At 42.8% G+C, this 18,087-nt stretch overlaps 2 protein-coding genes across 4 annotated transcripts in view; one reads left to right on the top strand and one right to left on the bottom strand.

Moving 5' to 3' along the window:
* kdn (citrate synthase) overlaps nucleotides 1-9,563 on the bottom strand; it is a 48,298-nt gene extending 38,735 nt beyond the window's left edge. Inside the window, exon 1 of the mRNA XM_075887363.1 lies at nucleotides 9,220-9,563. Within this exon, the coding sequence (XP_075743478.1) occupies nucleotides 9,220-9,267 (48 nt within the window). The 5' untranslated portion in view covers nucleotides 9,268-9,563. The remainder of the gene's footprint in view (nucleotides 1-9,219) is intronic.
* A 233-nt stretch (nucleotides 9,564-9,796) lies between these two features.
* The window catches only part of LOC119178385 (secernin-2), a 77,005-nt gene continuing 68,714 nt past the window's right edge, over nucleotides 9,797-18,087 (top strand). For all 3 annotated transcript variants that reach the window (XM_037429589.2, XM_037429587.2, XM_037429588.2), the window contains exons 1-2: nucleotides 9,797-9,987; nucleotides 16,258-16,427. In XM_037429589.2, the coding sequence (XP_037285486.2) occupies nucleotides 9,984-9,987; nucleotides 16,258-16,427 (174 nt within the window). In that variant the 5' untranslated portion in view covers nucleotides 9,797-9,983. The remainder of the gene's footprint in view (nucleotides 9,988-16,257; nucleotides 16,428-18,087) is intronic.

Below are 18,087 nucleotides of genomic sequence, written 5' to 3'. Positions count from 1 at the left end.
CTAAAGTTTCACATGTAGGTCTTAGAATGCAAATGGAAGGATGATTTTCCCACACAACAACACAAGTATGAGGAAGAAAAACAAGACTACACAACAACATAAGTATGAGGAAGAAAAACAAGACTAAGTAAACGTGCAGGTGAGATGAGACAATGTCCCTAAAGTGGACTTAATTGCCTTACTTGATACTTCCTTAAGCTAAATGCTACTTTGATATTTTATGAAGTAGCAAAGCTAGGAAATTTTGGCAAGTTACACCGTTGGTAGAGCTGCAATATATTACACTAGGCGTACCTCAATACTGTAACAATGAAAAAAAAAAATAGAGTGGGCACACACAAAAATGCTTTTAATTGCATTTCAACAGTGTCTGCAAGCACAACCTCTGGCTGAGATTACCAGAGAGGCATACTTGGAATTTTGAATGCCATCTACAAAGATGCTGGAAATATTTTAAACATTTTTTGGACGTTTGGGGGCATATTCACAAATATGCAAAAAAAAAAACCTGCCCAAGCAATAAATGTGTTCTGCCGAGCACAACAGCAGCCATAAGTCTAGCCTTCAGCGGAGCTAAGCGTGCCGTCTTCTGTGATTAGTTCAGCACACTAGGAACTCAAAGCAAAGTAGGGCATGGTCTATTTTCAGACCAGGCACACGCCAATGGAGCAGTTGCAACATTCTCTGGCCAGTAGGAAACGGACTCATTCGTCACTGCTGTTTGTTGACAAAGAACCTCAAAGCTTCCGAGACACGCAACATAGGTTGCCTGCCTTCAGTGCTTCGTAAAGCAGGAGAGCAGCCACCTAATCGAAAACACTCTTAGAATACCTGTTACCTTATTATTATGGCTTAGTTACATGCAGAAGCATCTCCATTAAGTTAAAGAGAGATCATCTACCAAATGAACTCCAAGGCTTTCCATGCTTGAAGATTAGACTGCCAGCCCTTTCACACTTTCGAGCTAGGGTAGATGTACTAGAGTTGACAAAATAAGTGGCTTCATCTATTATTATATATCATCAAGCTTCATCTAACATGCTACTATGATAGTTCATTTAACAGCATCATGAGAAGACAGTGAAAGAAAATTAAGGGCACAGGCCATGAGAAGGAACCTGTAGCTTGCAATGGGCTACAAAGTATCTGCACACCTGAAATATATCCATCATCTGTTACATTATGCAGTTTGCATATTAACACAATAGCATTAAAGTGCTCATGTTCTGGGTGTTCTATTGTTGGCCATGTTATCCACGAGTGAAAAATGCAAAGGATGCGAAAACTGCGAATGAACTCTGCTATTCTGCATGGCAGTCAGGTTGTATCACAGAGCTACGCCATTGCTTGAAAGTAGTTAGGAAAAACCACTTTTAGTAGTGGCATAATGTAGTTTGAGTAATATTGCACAGCAAAAGCATACAATCCTCCCAGATATCACATCATACGAAACGGGCAACAAGTGGTTGGTTTTGAAGGCCCCTCGTTAAAAAGCACTCAGTTATAATTTATCATCGTCGTGTCGTCATCATCAGTAGTAGTATCCCACAAAATGGTGATCGATGGGCTACAAATAGCCACGTGCTTGCAGTCACAAAATGGCTGTTTCGCATGAGAGTAGCTGAACGCCATACCGCGAAAAAACAATACGAGTAATATAGAGTAATTGTTTTCGATGCTGCTGATATTTTTGTCGATTGCTCGTCAGTTATTGGGTGTGCAGTAACTTTTGTATGACAGTGATAGGTGCTAATGTTTCTTGTTCACGATATGTCAAACATTGATGTCCTACATATAGGACAAATTAAAAAAACATTTTTGGAAAGAGTTTTTTCAATAAAAGCCTAACTTTGTTTTCTGAGGTCGTAGAAGCCATCATTTTGAAGAAGTTAGTTAGTTTTGTTAATTTTTTTAAGTTTGGGCATATATGAGTTAATGGGAAGACCACTGCAAGTACAGTTGCACCTGTACCAACTAGTACGACAATAAGTTGTCATAATTTCATGTAGTAGGAAATCATTCACTATATTATCCATAATTCTGGTGAGAAGGGAGGTAGCCGCTATATATCTGTAAGGCATGGCGAGCACTTTGTTGTGTCCTCATGGAAAAAAAAAACCTTCAGATCCCTCTGCACATATTTATAACTATGCAATTTATGACTGGCTTTTAGCCAGTCATGAATAACCCACCGCAACTCCCAATAACTGAGATAGCAGGTCCTGAAATCTCAGTGAGTCTAAAGGCAAAAAAAAAAAAAGGTAGTAAATTAACTACTTCATGACACACACAAAAGGTGTTTTCGGTGGCCGACCGAGTTAAAAAAATGAGAGCCAAATGAAGATTGTTGCAAGCCCTTCCGAGCTTGGGGTAACACAACACGCATATAATACAGGTAGAGGTAACGCTCGCACACATATATGAACATAGTGCACTGCTAAGTGAAGAATAGACCTAAAGGAGGAGTTGCCAAAACAGCAATGCCATGCATCTCGACGAGGGTGAATATGAGGAAGGGGAATGCCCTGTCATCAAACCATTCTTCGGCATATAAACTTTTATTATTGCTAATGCAGTTGTTTCAAGGCACAGTTTTACTTATTGACTGCGTTTAACACGAAAGTTGACATAGAAGTAACAGGAAGCACTCTAGCAGAAGGCTCCAAAATCAGTCAACCTATCCAATTTTTATGTATATTTACCTAAAGCTCAGCATACTGGCATTTACCTAAAGCTCAGCATAACAGCCTCGTATCCCACCTCCTTTAATTTAAATACAGCCACGAGAGCCAGGAGCTGAACCCATGACAATGTCTAGGGAAGCTAATCGAGAACAGAGTGTCTGAAAAAAGCTTCAACAGCAGGGCCAATAAAAAGAGTATACAACTCAGTGATTTAACGATTCCGCCTGTTTCTACTCCTACATGCAAAAGGCATCCCCCTTCCTCTTTTTTTTTGTCATACAAGAGTCAAGATTCGGGAATAACAAAAAAATAGCAGGGAATAACAAAAAAATATCAGCAGATACAAAGTAGCCTTCTGAAATCTACATGCTATAAGACTTCTCTGTACCTACGTTCAATGCATACCGAGTGTGTTTTACACCAACTTTTCCTCACAGAGTTATTTCCACAATGTGGGCAATCGTTACAGAGCAAAGCTCATTCATTTCTAGCTGGGCCACAAACAGAAGTTAATTAGTTGACCAGACATGAAAACTAGAAGTGAGTCAAGTGATCATGAGGGCAAAGGTTTGCTAGTCCCTCGAATCATTGGAAGTGAATTAATGGGAGTAGGGTATGACCTGTTTGGCAAAACAGCAGTAGCAGGCATGACCAGGGAAACAAGAATGCAAGGAAACAAGGCACTACTTTAAAACAGACACACTTCTACACGGCTTTCCCATCATACAGAACTAAAAGCACTACGGATCATCTGCCATCGTTGCTATGCTTCTAACTGGTGGCACAAGTTGCTGTTCGGGTATGTAGCCCGTTTGGTGCCTCTAGGTAAAAAGCCCCATTTTTCTATCCAGAGATGGACAAACAATTAGAAATTCAAACAAATGAAATCTGGGAGCCCTCTTACTGTTTCAGAACTTGGACACTTTGAACTGTTTTAAAGTTAGATAAGCCTTGCTAATTACAATAAGGTATCTGAATACCAAAGAAAATATTTTTTAAACTAACCTTTAAGCTCCCCGTGAGTTTTGTTTCCACTGTTCATTGTCAGAATTTCCTCTTATCTGCTTCATCAGATGGGCTTTCCTCACTTTCTCGACTACATCCATAGGTCTGCGAATTGTGTAGATAGATGAAAGCAGCTAGCTCAACGCATCAATCCACCAGTGCAAGGTAACAGCAAGTCAAACAGGTACGCCCAAGCGCAACCAGGTCATCAGCATTTTTCCCAGCTGTGACACAGGCGAGAGTGCTTGCACATGTTGAAGCTGCAACACAGGTGCCCAGTTGTGCACCAGTGCAACAAAGCTGCTTTTTTGTCGCAAGAAACGTGGCATGTACTGAATGCCAACAGGTTTTCTACACATCCGGCAGCTTTAGTTTACACACTGTTTGTGGGCAGTTCTATCTCATTTTATCATAGCTATCATCATCAAAACAAGTTCTACAGTGTGATTTGAACCAGGGCCTTGAAAGTGGGATGCGGGCATTCCACCTCTGCACCACTTTGGTGAAGCCACGCGAAACTCTTTGACGGCAGATTGCAGACTACCGATCGCAGCACCACAAGCGGATTGACCCTGCTTGGGCTTCACATTTAATGCATTAGTGCTATGATCATTCCTAGCACTTCACCGTTCTAGTACACGCTACCACCAAATTAAGGAGGTGATCAGGAGAGCATTCAGACGTAGTCGGCTTGATTGATTGATAGATAAGATAGATAGATATATACATAAATAGATAGATATATAGATGATAGATAGATGAAGTGCCTGCAGTATGCAAAAAAATGCTTCCGATTTAAAATTGCTCGAAGTCACGAGGCGCGCATGACGCGTTTTCTTTTCTTATGCCATCCCTCCCTCCTTAGCTTCCAGTGCTTTCGTCGGGATGAGAAAAAAAATAATTCAATTGCAGCATGCGACAAATCTTTATAACTGTGCTCTACTGGAAGCATTCTGGTCAATTTGCGAGGCAATTATCTCCTATAGTGAATCTATTCTATGTCTACTTGAAATAGTGTCGTAGGGCCCCTTTAGAGTGAACTTAGGCTTACGTTCATCATAAATTTTCCGTTTCCTGTCCTGGCTTTTGCAATCTTGATAGCACGTGTCACATCCCCAACAAGTGTTTTACAGTGAAAGCTGTTATGAGATCACAACTTGGGTCACGTGCAAAGCATAGTTGTCCGCCGCCGCCGGTGTGCATAGCCATTTCGCCCGAAATGAGAAAAAAACCTAAAACCGAAAATACAGAGGGGCTCAAACTCGGGTCCACTGCATGCCAGTACGGTATTCTACCACTGAGCCATACCAGTGCTTGGGACTTGGCAAACTTGCGCTAGGCAGGCTTGATGTCAGGAAAGAAATTGCGTTAATATGAGTAATAAAGCGCTTTAGAAGAGCAAAAGAACAACCAGGCATCACACAATGCGGATGGCGTAACGAGTTGGTTGTCCAATGCTTCAACTCACTACAAAATCTTGTTCTTAATCACTTATTAACTGTGCTGCATACCCACTTCAGGCATAATTCCTCACCATCGTCAGCCACTGCATGAACAATTGGCACAAAATTCCTTGCAAGTGTTTAACAAATATCACACTTCTCAGAAAAATGATGACAGATAGCATAGCGAATGCCTGCCTACTACCCACAAATTATTATTATTAATGCCACAGTGGGCACCCAGCAAGTGTGCTTGCAGCAGTTACCCGATGAGTGTTTAGAAAAGGCTCTGAAAGGCCACTCTTCTAGGTTTCGCTGCGACTTAGCTGAGGCATGTCATTTTTTTATGCTGACATGGGTACTGACACAAAATTTCGTGGCCAAGATAGCTTGGGGGATCGATTCCCATGAACATGCCTATATCATCTGCAATATATCAACAGCAAATATAACTTGGAAGGTATTTTACAGCAATATTGAAGTTTGAATATTATTGGTATGGACACCTTCTAAAGGGACCCCTCCGGTACCCCTTCCTTCACAAAACCACACTGCTGTAAATAAAACAAGTTATGATCACATCATAGCTGCCATTAGTCTTTTGCCGTGTTTCTTCCAGCCGTCTATGCTTCTCGGCGGCTATTTGCGTGTGCGTGGCCACGGCGCACGCATTGAAAGTTTTTGTGTTTGGCGATACTGCCACCCAGTTTTCTATTCGAAAGGAATTCTTGATGCAGATTGTGCGCACTGCGTCACAGTTCTGGGTACTGACGTGGTCTAGAGCTGTGCATGCAAGGTGGCGATAGTTGCTCCCTGCAGCTTGTTTTTTGAGCTCTTTCAGACCGAAACTAGTTGATAAGGAGGGGGCCTGTAATTAAAGATCTGTTGCATGCTGCAGCAAAAAATGTGCCGTGTTATGACTAACAGGGCCCCAGGAACACACTGCAGCAAAAATAAACACACAAGGCCAAAGTTTTTGTACTATAGCCAATTTACAAAAAAAAAAAACAAAACAAATAAAATGCTTAAAAAATCTTGCTATCCCTCACATTTCAAGTTTCAGATGGTCCGCACTGGCATTCTCTTTTTTACCCTCAATTTTTGTGAGGTGCGAAGAAGCTGCTAAAAACAAAAACAAAACAAGATTGATATGTTCAAACCCACTATTGAACCCTTTCTGGTATAGTCTTCGGAAAAGCTGTGGTGCTTGAACACGCTTGATTGAGGAGAGCTGCTCTTCCTATGTTTGTCTAAAATTACCCAGCATAAATGTCGTCTAAAATTTAAACAATAATGCAGTATCTTTGGCCAGGACTTTTATATTACTCTAAGAATTTCCTTCCCGTAATCTCAGCACTTGGTATCGGGTCAAACTTAAGTTGCAAATAAAAGCAACACCTTCCCTTGTCTATTTTGCATTGCGAGTCATTGGAAAATAGAAAAGTAATTCAAAAACCACTGTGAAATGCATCCATTGCACATAGACGATTTGGTGAATGAGGTTTCTTGTAAAAAAAAGTGCCCTGGTAAGAAAAGGCTGCATATGGGACTCTATCTGACCCCATGAAATACTTTTCATGCTGTGACACAGACATTAATAATCCTGCTGAGCTTGTGAAAATTCGCCGCTTTTATGGGGCATTTTTTGCTGCTCTTGATTGCCATTGGCAGAAACGAAAAAGAGGGATGTGGTAGGCAGCCACACAGGTTCTGTAAAAGGCAAATTTTCGGCAAGAACATCTTGCATCTATGCAAATGATTATTGTTCAGGATAGAACAAGCTTGTCAAATTGTGCCATAAGAACATGTCCTCTCACCCCCTGAAAATGTTTGCTACCTTGCATGCACTAGATGCGCACATAGAACACTGCTTCTTCAAGCTGCTAGCACGGCCCATTCAATTGTACACTAGGTGCCTCAATGAAAAATAATATAGAGAAGTAAAATAGAATTATTTGTTAAACTAAAAACTAACATATTTGACCTGGCATTTTCATTAGGCAGCGTCTTGCACCACAAAATTATAGGATCCGTAAACGGTGAACAATGCACAACAGCTCTGACCCAAGGTGAAAAACCCCAGCTGCCTGGACCCTGAGATAGGCTTCCATATCTGCCCGCAAAGAAAATAAAAATCAAGGTAGGTCACATCGTTATTTGGCACGGTCATGAGCCTCTTCATGAATGTTTAGTCTGTACCGAGTGACCCAAAAAAATGTCTGCAAAGATAAGATTGTGGAACATGCCGCTGCACGTGAGGAAAACCAATATCAGACCAGGTGATAAGAACTGCAATGTTAGTGTATTGACGTACGAGTGGTGTTACCCTACACCTCACATTTAATAAAAGCTCAAACCCAAATTCCAATCGTGCTTGCATATTCAAACGCTTATCAGACGGTAGCTGTGGACTTCCCGTTCCCTTCTCTGAAGACTGCGACATGCGTGAAGAGGTAGCCACTTCTGACATATGTAACCCTAGCCGACAACGGCTGTTACAGCAAGAGATTGCAGTGACCTAAAATTTTTGCATGCGATGGTCACTACTAAGGTCAGTGTAAATGTACCAGGTGAGAGTTGGTGGGTTACCAGTAAAATGCTGGGCATTGTATGCACCTATAGTGTAAGAGATGATAATGAGACATCTAGTGCAGAACTTTGAAACAATTTTGATCACGTGAAATTTGCTAGCAAGCATCTTCAACTACGTGGGTTTTCTTCTATTTCATTCTGATCAAAGTACGACTACTGTGGCTTGAAAAAGTTCGCACCATCATGCTCAGAAACCCTCGCATTAACTGCCAATGCGGAATCAGGCATTTCAAGCAAGCCCAAGGGCAAAAAGCTAACGCAGTAAATTACCTACTTGATAAAATATACAAAATGTAACGGCGATCCCTTCACTACCACACCTAGCTATTAGACATGTACCATCATCAGCAAATGAGGCAAACGTCAAAGCTTTGATAAGCAGTGATTGTACTAAATCAACAGCTGTGTGCAAGTAGCGTGGTTAAGCACAGATTTCAATGGCCGAATTCAGCGAAATAAGAAAGCTACTTTCACTCGGAACAAAGCGAAACACCTTTTCATTGCCTCTGGAATTTTTATTGAGCGCGGCGTGAGCTCGGGGCGTGTAGGACGAAGCATACGTGCCAACGACATCCCGCGTGGCAATTTTTTTTATGCGTTCCTTCAAGTAGCTTTGTAGAGAAATTTCATTCTCCGTTGCCAGTCGTAAACTTAAGCACTTTTTGCCAACGAGCATGAGCAGCGATAAAAGAGAAAAAAAAAAGGCTATATAGAGCACGCTGTATAACGGAAACAACACTAATGAACGTCATGGAGGGTGGAGTGAGCGAGAAAGAGGGATCAACGTGACACTGCCGGAAACTTTCACCCGTTTCTACATCGGGGGTAACCCCGAAGACTGGTCTGCCGGCACAGGAAAAAAAATATATATATAGACCACGCCGCATTCATTATTAAAGAGCGCTAAAGAATGCCTCAGCAGCCATCACTTTCCCTTAACAACGTAGCGTCACTGTTTACAACGAGCGGCATGAATTGCACGCGAGGACGCAAGACCTCCGCTACGAACATGAACGCCGGATTTGTGAGAAGCCGGCGAAAGGTTAAAACGGGACCGTTTTCGACTATCAGGGACGCGCAAAGGCTGCGCGGACAAACTGAAGCCAGTCGCGAAACTCGCGTTCAGTGTCCAGCACGCGACGTTTACTAAACAAAACAGAAAGAAAAAAGACACGTTGCTTTGAAGAGAAATCAGCGAAGCACGAATACGAACACACGCGCGGCGTCGACCTGGTTGACCTCAAAACGAGGAAAAACTCCGAGTCTTAATTTAATTTGCCTCCAGCTGTCATCGATGAATGAAATCTTTGGTTATTTCTTAGCGCAACCGGTGATGCCGCTCGATGCAAATTACTTTCAGCGGCGTCAGAGACGGTCATTCATTCCTGATGGGCACCTCTCATGCTGCTCCACGAAGGTCGGGCCTGTTGAGGAGCAGCGACGAGCTGGGTCGCACACCACCGAACACGGGAGGACGGCGTTTCTTCTAGACTCACCTGAGTTTGAATGACGGTGCGGCTGGGGAGTAACCGAAAGAGGGCCATGTCGACGAAAGTTCCAACAGAATGCAAGCCCGGGGTGCACGAGTTATAAAGCTAGCAGGCACCGTCCAAACTCGCCGGCTACAACCCTCGGAAGCCCACGACGGGAAAAGGAATTGGCTACGTCGAAAATGCGAGGCGCGACGTACGCGAAAGCTTTCACTTCAGCGCACAACTTTCCGAATACCAACCACTTGGTCATAAAGTTGCGTCAATTGTTCTTGTTCGTTTTGCAGCATTGGCCAATTTAATTCGTGTGGTGCAACATAAGCAATGTTTTTGAAATTGCTCATTGCAAAACTAGTACGCGTTTACTCACATTTTTTATTACGTCTGTTATTGAACGAGTGTGACGCCATCTTCTGCCAAAAAAAAAAGTTTTTACTGCAATATTTGAAACAAATTTATACGATTTTGTTTTACAAATATTTCATAGGTAACGCGGCATTTTTTTAAACTACATAGTTGTTAAAACGTATTTGTGAAATGAGGTTCTCATTCTTACAAAGCTACTGGCTTAATAATCGTGCTTCACGTTTTGAAGTTTCGTGCTAACCCACCTGCGTGCGCGGCAGCTTGGCCCTTGCTGTGAGGCGAAGCTTGCGGAGTTTCTGTTCACGAGTTTCTAGAGGACCGCTCGTCCAGCGCAAGCAGATCCTCACATTTCGGCCCGTAGGCATCGGACGGTCGCGGCGAGAGTTGCCTTAAAACTGCCCAACATGGGTACGTGCCTCGTGCAACTTTTCACGTTCACTCGTGCAGTTTCCTTTTCACGTAGCCGCGTTCTGATCGATACAGTTGGGGTCAGTTTAGGGTGTAGTCATTTCCTAACCGAAAGAATCGCTGCTGTGACCGCATCCTTTGAATAGTTTTTGTTTCGTTAGCGTTACGTCTCTCCTCTCTACGCACATGTGTAGGTTGATCAGCTTCTTGCTTTAACGTGTTCCAGTTGTATTGGCGATCATTTAAACGGACGGGAGGTAAAAAGTTTCGGCTCTGTTAAAGATCGCACGTACAGCTCGAACGCCTGGCCGGCGTGCAGAGTACGTGCGTAGATTGGCTTCTAACTGGCAATTTAAGCTTGGGCATATACGTAAAGGCATCAATATGACATACCATGCAATTTTTATTTTCGTCAACGTTTCCGCATGCTTCCGGCCCAGTTTCTTTCGCGTGCGCCGAATTTTTTCGCCGTTTTCTTCTTTTCGGTCGAGCGACCTACATTTCTGGCGTCGCTGTCCACGAAAATGCAGCTCTGCAGGCAATTGTCTGCCTTGACAGCGCTGCGGCACATGATGATCGAAAACAGCTGTTCATGCAGCTCGGCTGCCTTTTGGAATGGGCACGTACTGTGAACGAAGGAGATTTGACGATCTGCACAACTTTGCGAACGCACTCTAATTTTTAAACTATAAATAACATATTCACGATATAATTGTTAATGACAACGTAGCACTTCGTACGCCGCGATTTGTTCTGATAGTTGAGTGAATCTGTTAATTCAGCGTTCATGCAGGCGTTGAACTTGACTGCCCACGGTGTTAATGCGCGCTTCCTTAGTGATATAGTTCTCGCGATCGTGATACGTGATTTTGAATTTATTTCTCTTTTGCAAAAGAAAAACGAAAAAATGCATTTCATTGTAACTACTTTTGTGACACTTGTGTACGAAGGAAGTAAAATCATTTTAACTAAAAACTGTGAATCCCGAATTAGGCTCCTTTCGTGCTACAGTTTTCGGGGAGAAGAAACATCACAGCGACGTTGCAGCGTTGTCAGGAAATAATAGTAATGATAAAAAAAAAGGGGGGGGGGGGGGAGCGAACACAAAATGATTGGGAAAACGCGCAACACCGGTTCTTGGGACAAGAGTTCTCTTCGTGGCATTGCTGGGTTATCGTGCGGGGAAGCCCACTTTAGAAGTTTGCGTGCACCCTCGTGTTCGAAATTGTTCGAAAGTGCGCCCTGCTGAACAATACATTGACATTTCTTGGGGTGGAATGGGTGGATTATTGAGAAGCACATGCGTGATGCGCCGTTCGTGCTACACTCGCGTTTCAGATAAGATTAATCGTAATTGCCGTGTCACGTATATTCATTCCTCAATTGTATTACAATTTGCAGTTAGCATCTTGCAGAAGTACTTTGGCGATATATTATTGGCTGGAGGTTTGTTTAGTTAACTTGCATATCTTACTCAAAGTGCCTCAATTGCTTAATGCACAGGAAACCGAATATCGAGGCAAGTGAGTTGAAGGTTGGTGATATAATGTGAATTTCAAAATAAGTCAAAATAATTTTTACCGCAAAGTGCAAGTTCAACACGGGACGTACAGGAACACAGCGAAAAATAAGTGCTAAGTCGCAACTGTATTTATCGCCAAACAACTTTCCACACACACACACACACATATATATATATATATATATATATATATATATATATATATATATATATATATATATATATATATATATATATATATATATATATATATTCGGCATGAGCAAATTGCATTTTGCCCAAAAAAGGCATCATTAGAACTCGGATTATAAAACATCAAATCTAAAAATTTTTCTCTTTGTTTAACACCACCACAGATGTATTGCTGATGTGATCACTTCCTTTCTTTCTGGTATGATACGGTTCGGAAAGTTCTGTCCAAAAAGAAAATTATTTGGTGTTTGTAGTAATGTATGTAAAAAAAAAGACACCTAATGATGAAAGTCATGAGTATTTGAAAACAAGAAGCTAAGGTCAGCAGAACTTTACAGATTATCCCAGTGTATATTCTCATATAAAAAGGGCAGGTATCGCAGATATAGTGAACAGAAGCATACAAAACTACGACAATCTGATCAGAAGTGCAAGTGAGTGCAATCAGAGTCGGCTGAAAATGTGTAACACAAAGGACGTGTACTTGAAGAAGTATAAATAAAAAAACATGGAGCTACCTCAAACATTACTTTTGTGTTGATTGTGATTGATGTCGTACACTATTTTATGGCTCTTAATGCTAACAATGTGAATGAAAGTTGGGCGAAAATATTGGTTTTCTTTAGCGGATTACAAAATTTTTTTTTCTAGCAGAAAGTTGCATACGAGCAAATGTTTTTACCTTTAAAGAATTTTTTTGTCTGGTGTGATGCCAAATTTTTTATGTTTATTTTTTTTGATAAACACATGCCAGACCTCAAACATTATTTTAAGATGCGAGGATGTGAGATGTGAAGCTCTGAGAAGGCCCATCTTGCTTAAAGCACATGGTACTCTCTATTCTTTCTTTTAAACTACCGAGTTTTTCGAGAAATATGCCACAACCCTCGAAAAGCAGGTAAATGACATATTTGTTTGATGCCTTCACAATTACTTTTTCTGTAGGCACAGGCATCTCGAGACGTCTGAGCGCATCATTTGAGACAGTCTTTAGGAAAGCCGCAGCTAGTCGCGGGATTGAATCCCGACTGCGGAGGCTGCATTTCCGATGGAGGCGGAAATGTGGTAGGCCCGTGTGTTGAGATTTGGGTGCACGTTAAAGAACCCCAGGTAGTCGAAATTTCCGGAGCCCTCCACTATGGCGTCTCTCATAATCATATGGTGGTTTTGGGACGTTAAACCCCACATATCAATCAGTCTTTAAGAGAGTGAAGCCAACTTTTCATTTACTGGAGTTAGGGAGAAATGTCAAATGGGAGAATTGAAGTTCTTCCATGTTTTTTTTTTTAAACCCAGTGCAGCTTTTCAAGATTTCAAAAAAGTGGTCTTTAGTAATAGTTATGAAGTAATGAGATTCAACTGAAAAAAGGGGTGAAACTGAAATTCAAAAGAGTGCAGCTGCCATAATTTTCCAAGACGTCCAGAATTAGTGAGCGTCATTATCTCAACAACCGACTATATTGTGTGCGGGTTGGCATGTATGGTGCACATACATCAACAAGTGCAAAAGAACTATGCCTTTGTAGTCTGTCTTGAACAGTGATGCCCTTAGAAGGACACTAAAGAGCAAAAAGGTTCTTTGTTCATTCATTCATTCACAGAACTTCCGAATCCATGTGAGTACCGTTAGGCTGAGCCTTATGGCGTCATCGTGGATCTTCTGGACTGCCCGTAGCTAATGTTGATAAGACGCTTTTGGCACCATCTTCTGCCAGTAAAGCCATTGTTCTTTGGGGTTGGCGAGAGCTGCGGGACACCCCGCCAGCATGTGTCTGATTCCAGTGATGCAATCGCACGTGTCACACTCATCTTGAATTTCATTGTCAGGGTGAATTTTATTTAAAAAATACAGATTGGGGTAAGTTTCGCTTTGCAGTAAATGTAGCGTGACTGCCTGAGCCCTGTTCAGCTTTACGTGCGGCAGTGGGAAGTAATAATATTTTGTGATGTCGTTGTACGTGATTAAATGATCTTTCTGATCCACGGAATGGTAGTGGGCGTCGGCTCGGGTCTCATCGGCACGGCAAGTGAGTCCTCGTGCCAAGTCATTCATCACCTCATTGAGGTTGACCCGAGTCTCGTTCTCTTGTCCTATATGCGCAGGAAACTATTGGATTTCAGTATCGGAAGCATGGACTTTGTTCATAAGTTTACCCACAGTCCCAGCGACATAGCCCTTGTTAAAGCTCGCAATTGCTGCTTTAAAGTCACTATATATGTATGACCATTTTCTGTTCCTGATAGCTAAAGTAATCGCGGCTTGCTCCACCACCGTAGAGTCCTTAGTAAGTATAGTAAGGGCGCCCCATACCTCTCCCTGGCTGTCGATTACTACAGCTGTGTAGGCTTCTGCCTTTCACCCAGGCTGCGTCTACCATGACCGTTTGTTGCCCCTACCTGTTCGGTTTCTTTCAATAAAGCTTTCACTCTCACTTTTCGCCTGCTAACATTGTGTTCTGGATGCATGATTCTCAGCAGGGAAGTGGTTCTCATCACATCTCTAAGCTCCGTGTTTAGTTCAACCTTGACCTCCTTCGGGTTCTTCTTTCTATTCTGGACTGACCCAATCGCTTTGAGTATCAGCCTACCCGCACGTGTCCTCTTTAGTCTTTCCTGCTGCGCTATCTGTTGCCCTTCGGCCATCTCTTCAATGGTATTGTGCATGCCTAGGCTCATGAGTTTGTCGTTCGACGCACTGTCGGGTATACCTAGGGCAGCCTTGACTAACTTTCTGATAATGGTGTTGAGCTTGTTCAGCTCGGCGTCCGATCATCGGAGAAGACCTGCCACGTAGGTGAAATGACATAGAACGAAGGCGCGTAGTAGCCTTACAGCGCTGTCCTCACTAAGACCCCTGTGTCAGTTGGTGATTCTCTTTAGTAGACTGAGGACTTGGTTGTCTTTTTGGAATTATGCTGAATGGCAGTGAGCTTGCTACCTCCAGCTTCTATGTGGGAGCCTAAACCTTTAATTTTTGTGACCTGCTTGACTGCGATCCATCGTGACAGCGCAAGATAATCTTGAGTTCCTCACCTGGGACAAAGTACTTGGGTTTTTGACTCCTACCTCGATCTTTTATAACCAAAAGTTCTGACATCGCCACCGAATTATTTAACCCCATTGTGTCGAAAGTGCTTTCCACGATGTCTACACTCTCCTGAAGTCTTGTGTCCATTTGGTTTATGTTGCCGTTGGCGCTCAATATGGTTATATTGTCGGCATATATTGCGAAGTGTATACCTTCCATCCGCTCCGATTCTCTCGCAATTCTGGTCATTGGTAAATTATATAACATGGGTGACAGCACAGCTTCTTGTGGGGTGCCTCTGTTTCTCAGTGTCCTAACCTCAGATTTTAGTTCTTCTAGTGTGAGGCTTGCTTGTCTATCACCAAGAAACGACTTGACCATGCGGGAAAGTCTCTCTCTTAGACCCAGCTCAGAAAGGACCTCGAGGCGGGAGATACTCTCCCACGAGCTGCCGCATGATTACCTCTTGAGTCCTGAACTGGCTGATCTGACGTACTAGTTTTGCAATGGCCATTCGCTTGTTAGACTGAGTTTCGTTCTCATTCAATAGGTGTTCTTTGTGTATTAGTGAAGTACAATTTAACAATCCCGAAAACACCACTCTTACCGTGACACTATGTTTAGCAAGCGAGGAAACGCGTGAAAATAAAATGCAGGTGGCGACGCCACCTTGAGATTCCCACCATAAACACAGTGACATCATAAATTTTGAAAGCGCCTGTTTCGTCCTATGTAGCTTCCAATCGATAAAAATGAAGTGCATTGTAATCTGTGGGTGCCATAGACTGAGCATATGTAGTTTCAGAAAGTTTAATCGAGCCAATGCCATGGAAATATCGAAATTGCATCTTGAAATTTTTTTTGTCAAGCGTGGAGATTTTGGCACAAAATGTAAAAATGAAAATTCAACCTTGATTTTCTCCTCTAATAATGAGCTTGTGATAGTGAAACGTATGGCATTAGAGTTCTCAGAATACAGTTTGTCAGTCTAAACAAAATCATTGTTCTTCTTGAGAGTCCCTTTAAAAAGGCCCTGCTAGATTTTTTTTTTTCATGTAGTATTCAGGAAACAACGCCAATCTGCAGTTGAGACTTTTGCGAACATGTCAGCCAAATATTGTCACACTGGATGCAGTAGCGAATGTGGAAATTAATGCGAAGAACAGCCGAAAATAGCTCTCTCTCTTTGGCAATGTCACTGTTAGCAGCACGCCTGGCAGGAGAAGGCGAGCATGGTAGGCCTTCGGCCTGCCTTAGATTATGCTAAATACACTCAAACATCACTATAAAAAAGTTGCACCTTACGTGAAATAAGTTTGGCATATTCGAAAATATCTTATAAAGGTTAACCTAACACTATATTTATTGCAAAAGTGTTTTTAATTTACTTAGTTATAACCAATGTTTCGTTATACCGAGGTTTTTGACTGTTACTCAAAGTGTGAACAGAATAGCCCGGCAATAAGTACTACTACTGCATGCCATAGTGGCCACTGAATTTTTCCAATCTCTTCTTTTTTCCCTGCAGAGTCTGATCTTGGGAAGCACCCCACGTCTTGCGACACCTTTGTGGCCCTGCCACCAGCCACGCGCAACGACTGCGTCGTGTTTGGCAAGAACTCCGACCGCCCTGCTGGGGAAGTGCAGGAGGTAGTGTACGTGCCCAAGACGCATCACGATGCTTCTGCTAAGCTGCAGGTGAGACTGCTGCTCTGCTGCAGTAATGTAGCCGCCCAATGCATCAGCTGTGAGAAAGAGAGAAAAAAAAAAAAGAAGACTACCAAGGCAATACCTGAATGCTGCTCAAGTCTTACTGTGGCGTGGTCATGACATACAAGAAGGCCGCAGTTGACTGGCTCAAGATGAAACTATTTTCTTTAGGTGAAGGAGTTCCCATAAAAAAAGAGAAGTCACACTACGAGCAATACATGCTGTACATTGATAGAAGTGAACAGGGTGTCAGCTGTCTATTGATTTCTGCGGCAGGGCTGTGCAGAGGTGCTCAGAAAAGTATTCTAGAATATAGATATTAAAATACGTACACACAATGGAAGGCTGAAGTACAGATACTGAGATACATTTTTTCTTTGACTTAACAGGATATTTCTGAAATACTTATGCACGAAGACTAAAAAATTGGCAGATCCCACGTACAGTGGAAATCGATGATATGCGGAACACGAATGATAACGGTTTATATGCCATTTTAAAGTCAGCAGAACGTTACGAGGTGGAGGTAAATGATGCCATACATGACTTCCGTGTCATGATTATCATGTTTGGATGTTTCGTTTACCTTCGTCGTCTATTCACGTCATGTGATACCAAATTTCGTATATGTGAAGCTAACAAAACGGCGGCGAGCAAGCTATGAGCGTGGTATGTTGTCATGTTCTTACATAATACGCATGTCACGATTATCATGTTTGCACCAGTCATATACTTTCGTCATCCATCGACCTCACGTAACGCCAAAGTTGGTATATATCGAGCTAGCAAAACAGCCGCGAGTGCATCATGAAGGGCACAATATACTCCTACGTAGCGTTGACGCACGTGCACACAGGGTACAGTGACGCTACGTTAGCAAAACATGAGCACTTTGACGCCAGGTGCGACCGGCACGACCAGCGTCTGTCGGCACGGCCCGACGGTAACCGGCGCGAAATGCGACATGCTGTATTTCGCGCCCATGCATTACCCCGACAACATGCGTCTCCCTCGTTTCGTGATGGAGGGACGCCGGACGCACTGAAACGCGCATGTGTCAAAGCAACGCAGCACGGCCCGCGCCTGCGAGTATATGGCTGGACCGGCGCCTGGAGTGGCAACGCCGGCGTGACGCGACGAAATGAACGCCGGCGAGCACAGGCACCGCATCACGTCGAAATGTATTGGCGCCTTGACTGTGGCATGTAGTCACGTTCTCACATGACACGCATTTCATGATTATTATGTTTGCACTAGTCACATACCCTCGTCATCCATGGATGTCACATAATACCAGATTTGCCATATGTGAAGTTAGCGAAACGGCCGCGAATGCATCATGAGTGTGGCATGTAGTAATGTTGTTACATGACATGCATGTCGTCATTATCCTGTTTGGATGTGTGATGTACCTATGTCGTCCATTCGCATTGCGTAATACCGAGTTTGGTACATGTGAAGCTAGCAAAACGGCCGCGAGCCTATCATGAGCGTAGCATGTAGTCATGTTGTTACATGACACACATCTCATGTTTATCATGTTTGCACCAGTATCATATCTTTGTCATCCATTCACGCCCTGTAATACCAAATTTGGTATAATTGACGTTAGCGAAATGGACGCGAGCGCATCATGAGCTTGGAAAGT

This window comes from Rhipicephalus microplus, chromosome 1 (assembly GCF_043290135.1).
Source record: "Rhipicephalus microplus isolate Deutch F79 chromosome 1, USDA_Rmic, whole genome shotgun sequence".
NCBI lineage: Eukaryota > Metazoa > Arthropoda > Arachnida > Ixodida > Ixodidae > Rhipicephalus > Rhipicephalus microplus.
This window is presented reverse-complemented; position numbering and strand designations above follow the sequence as displayed.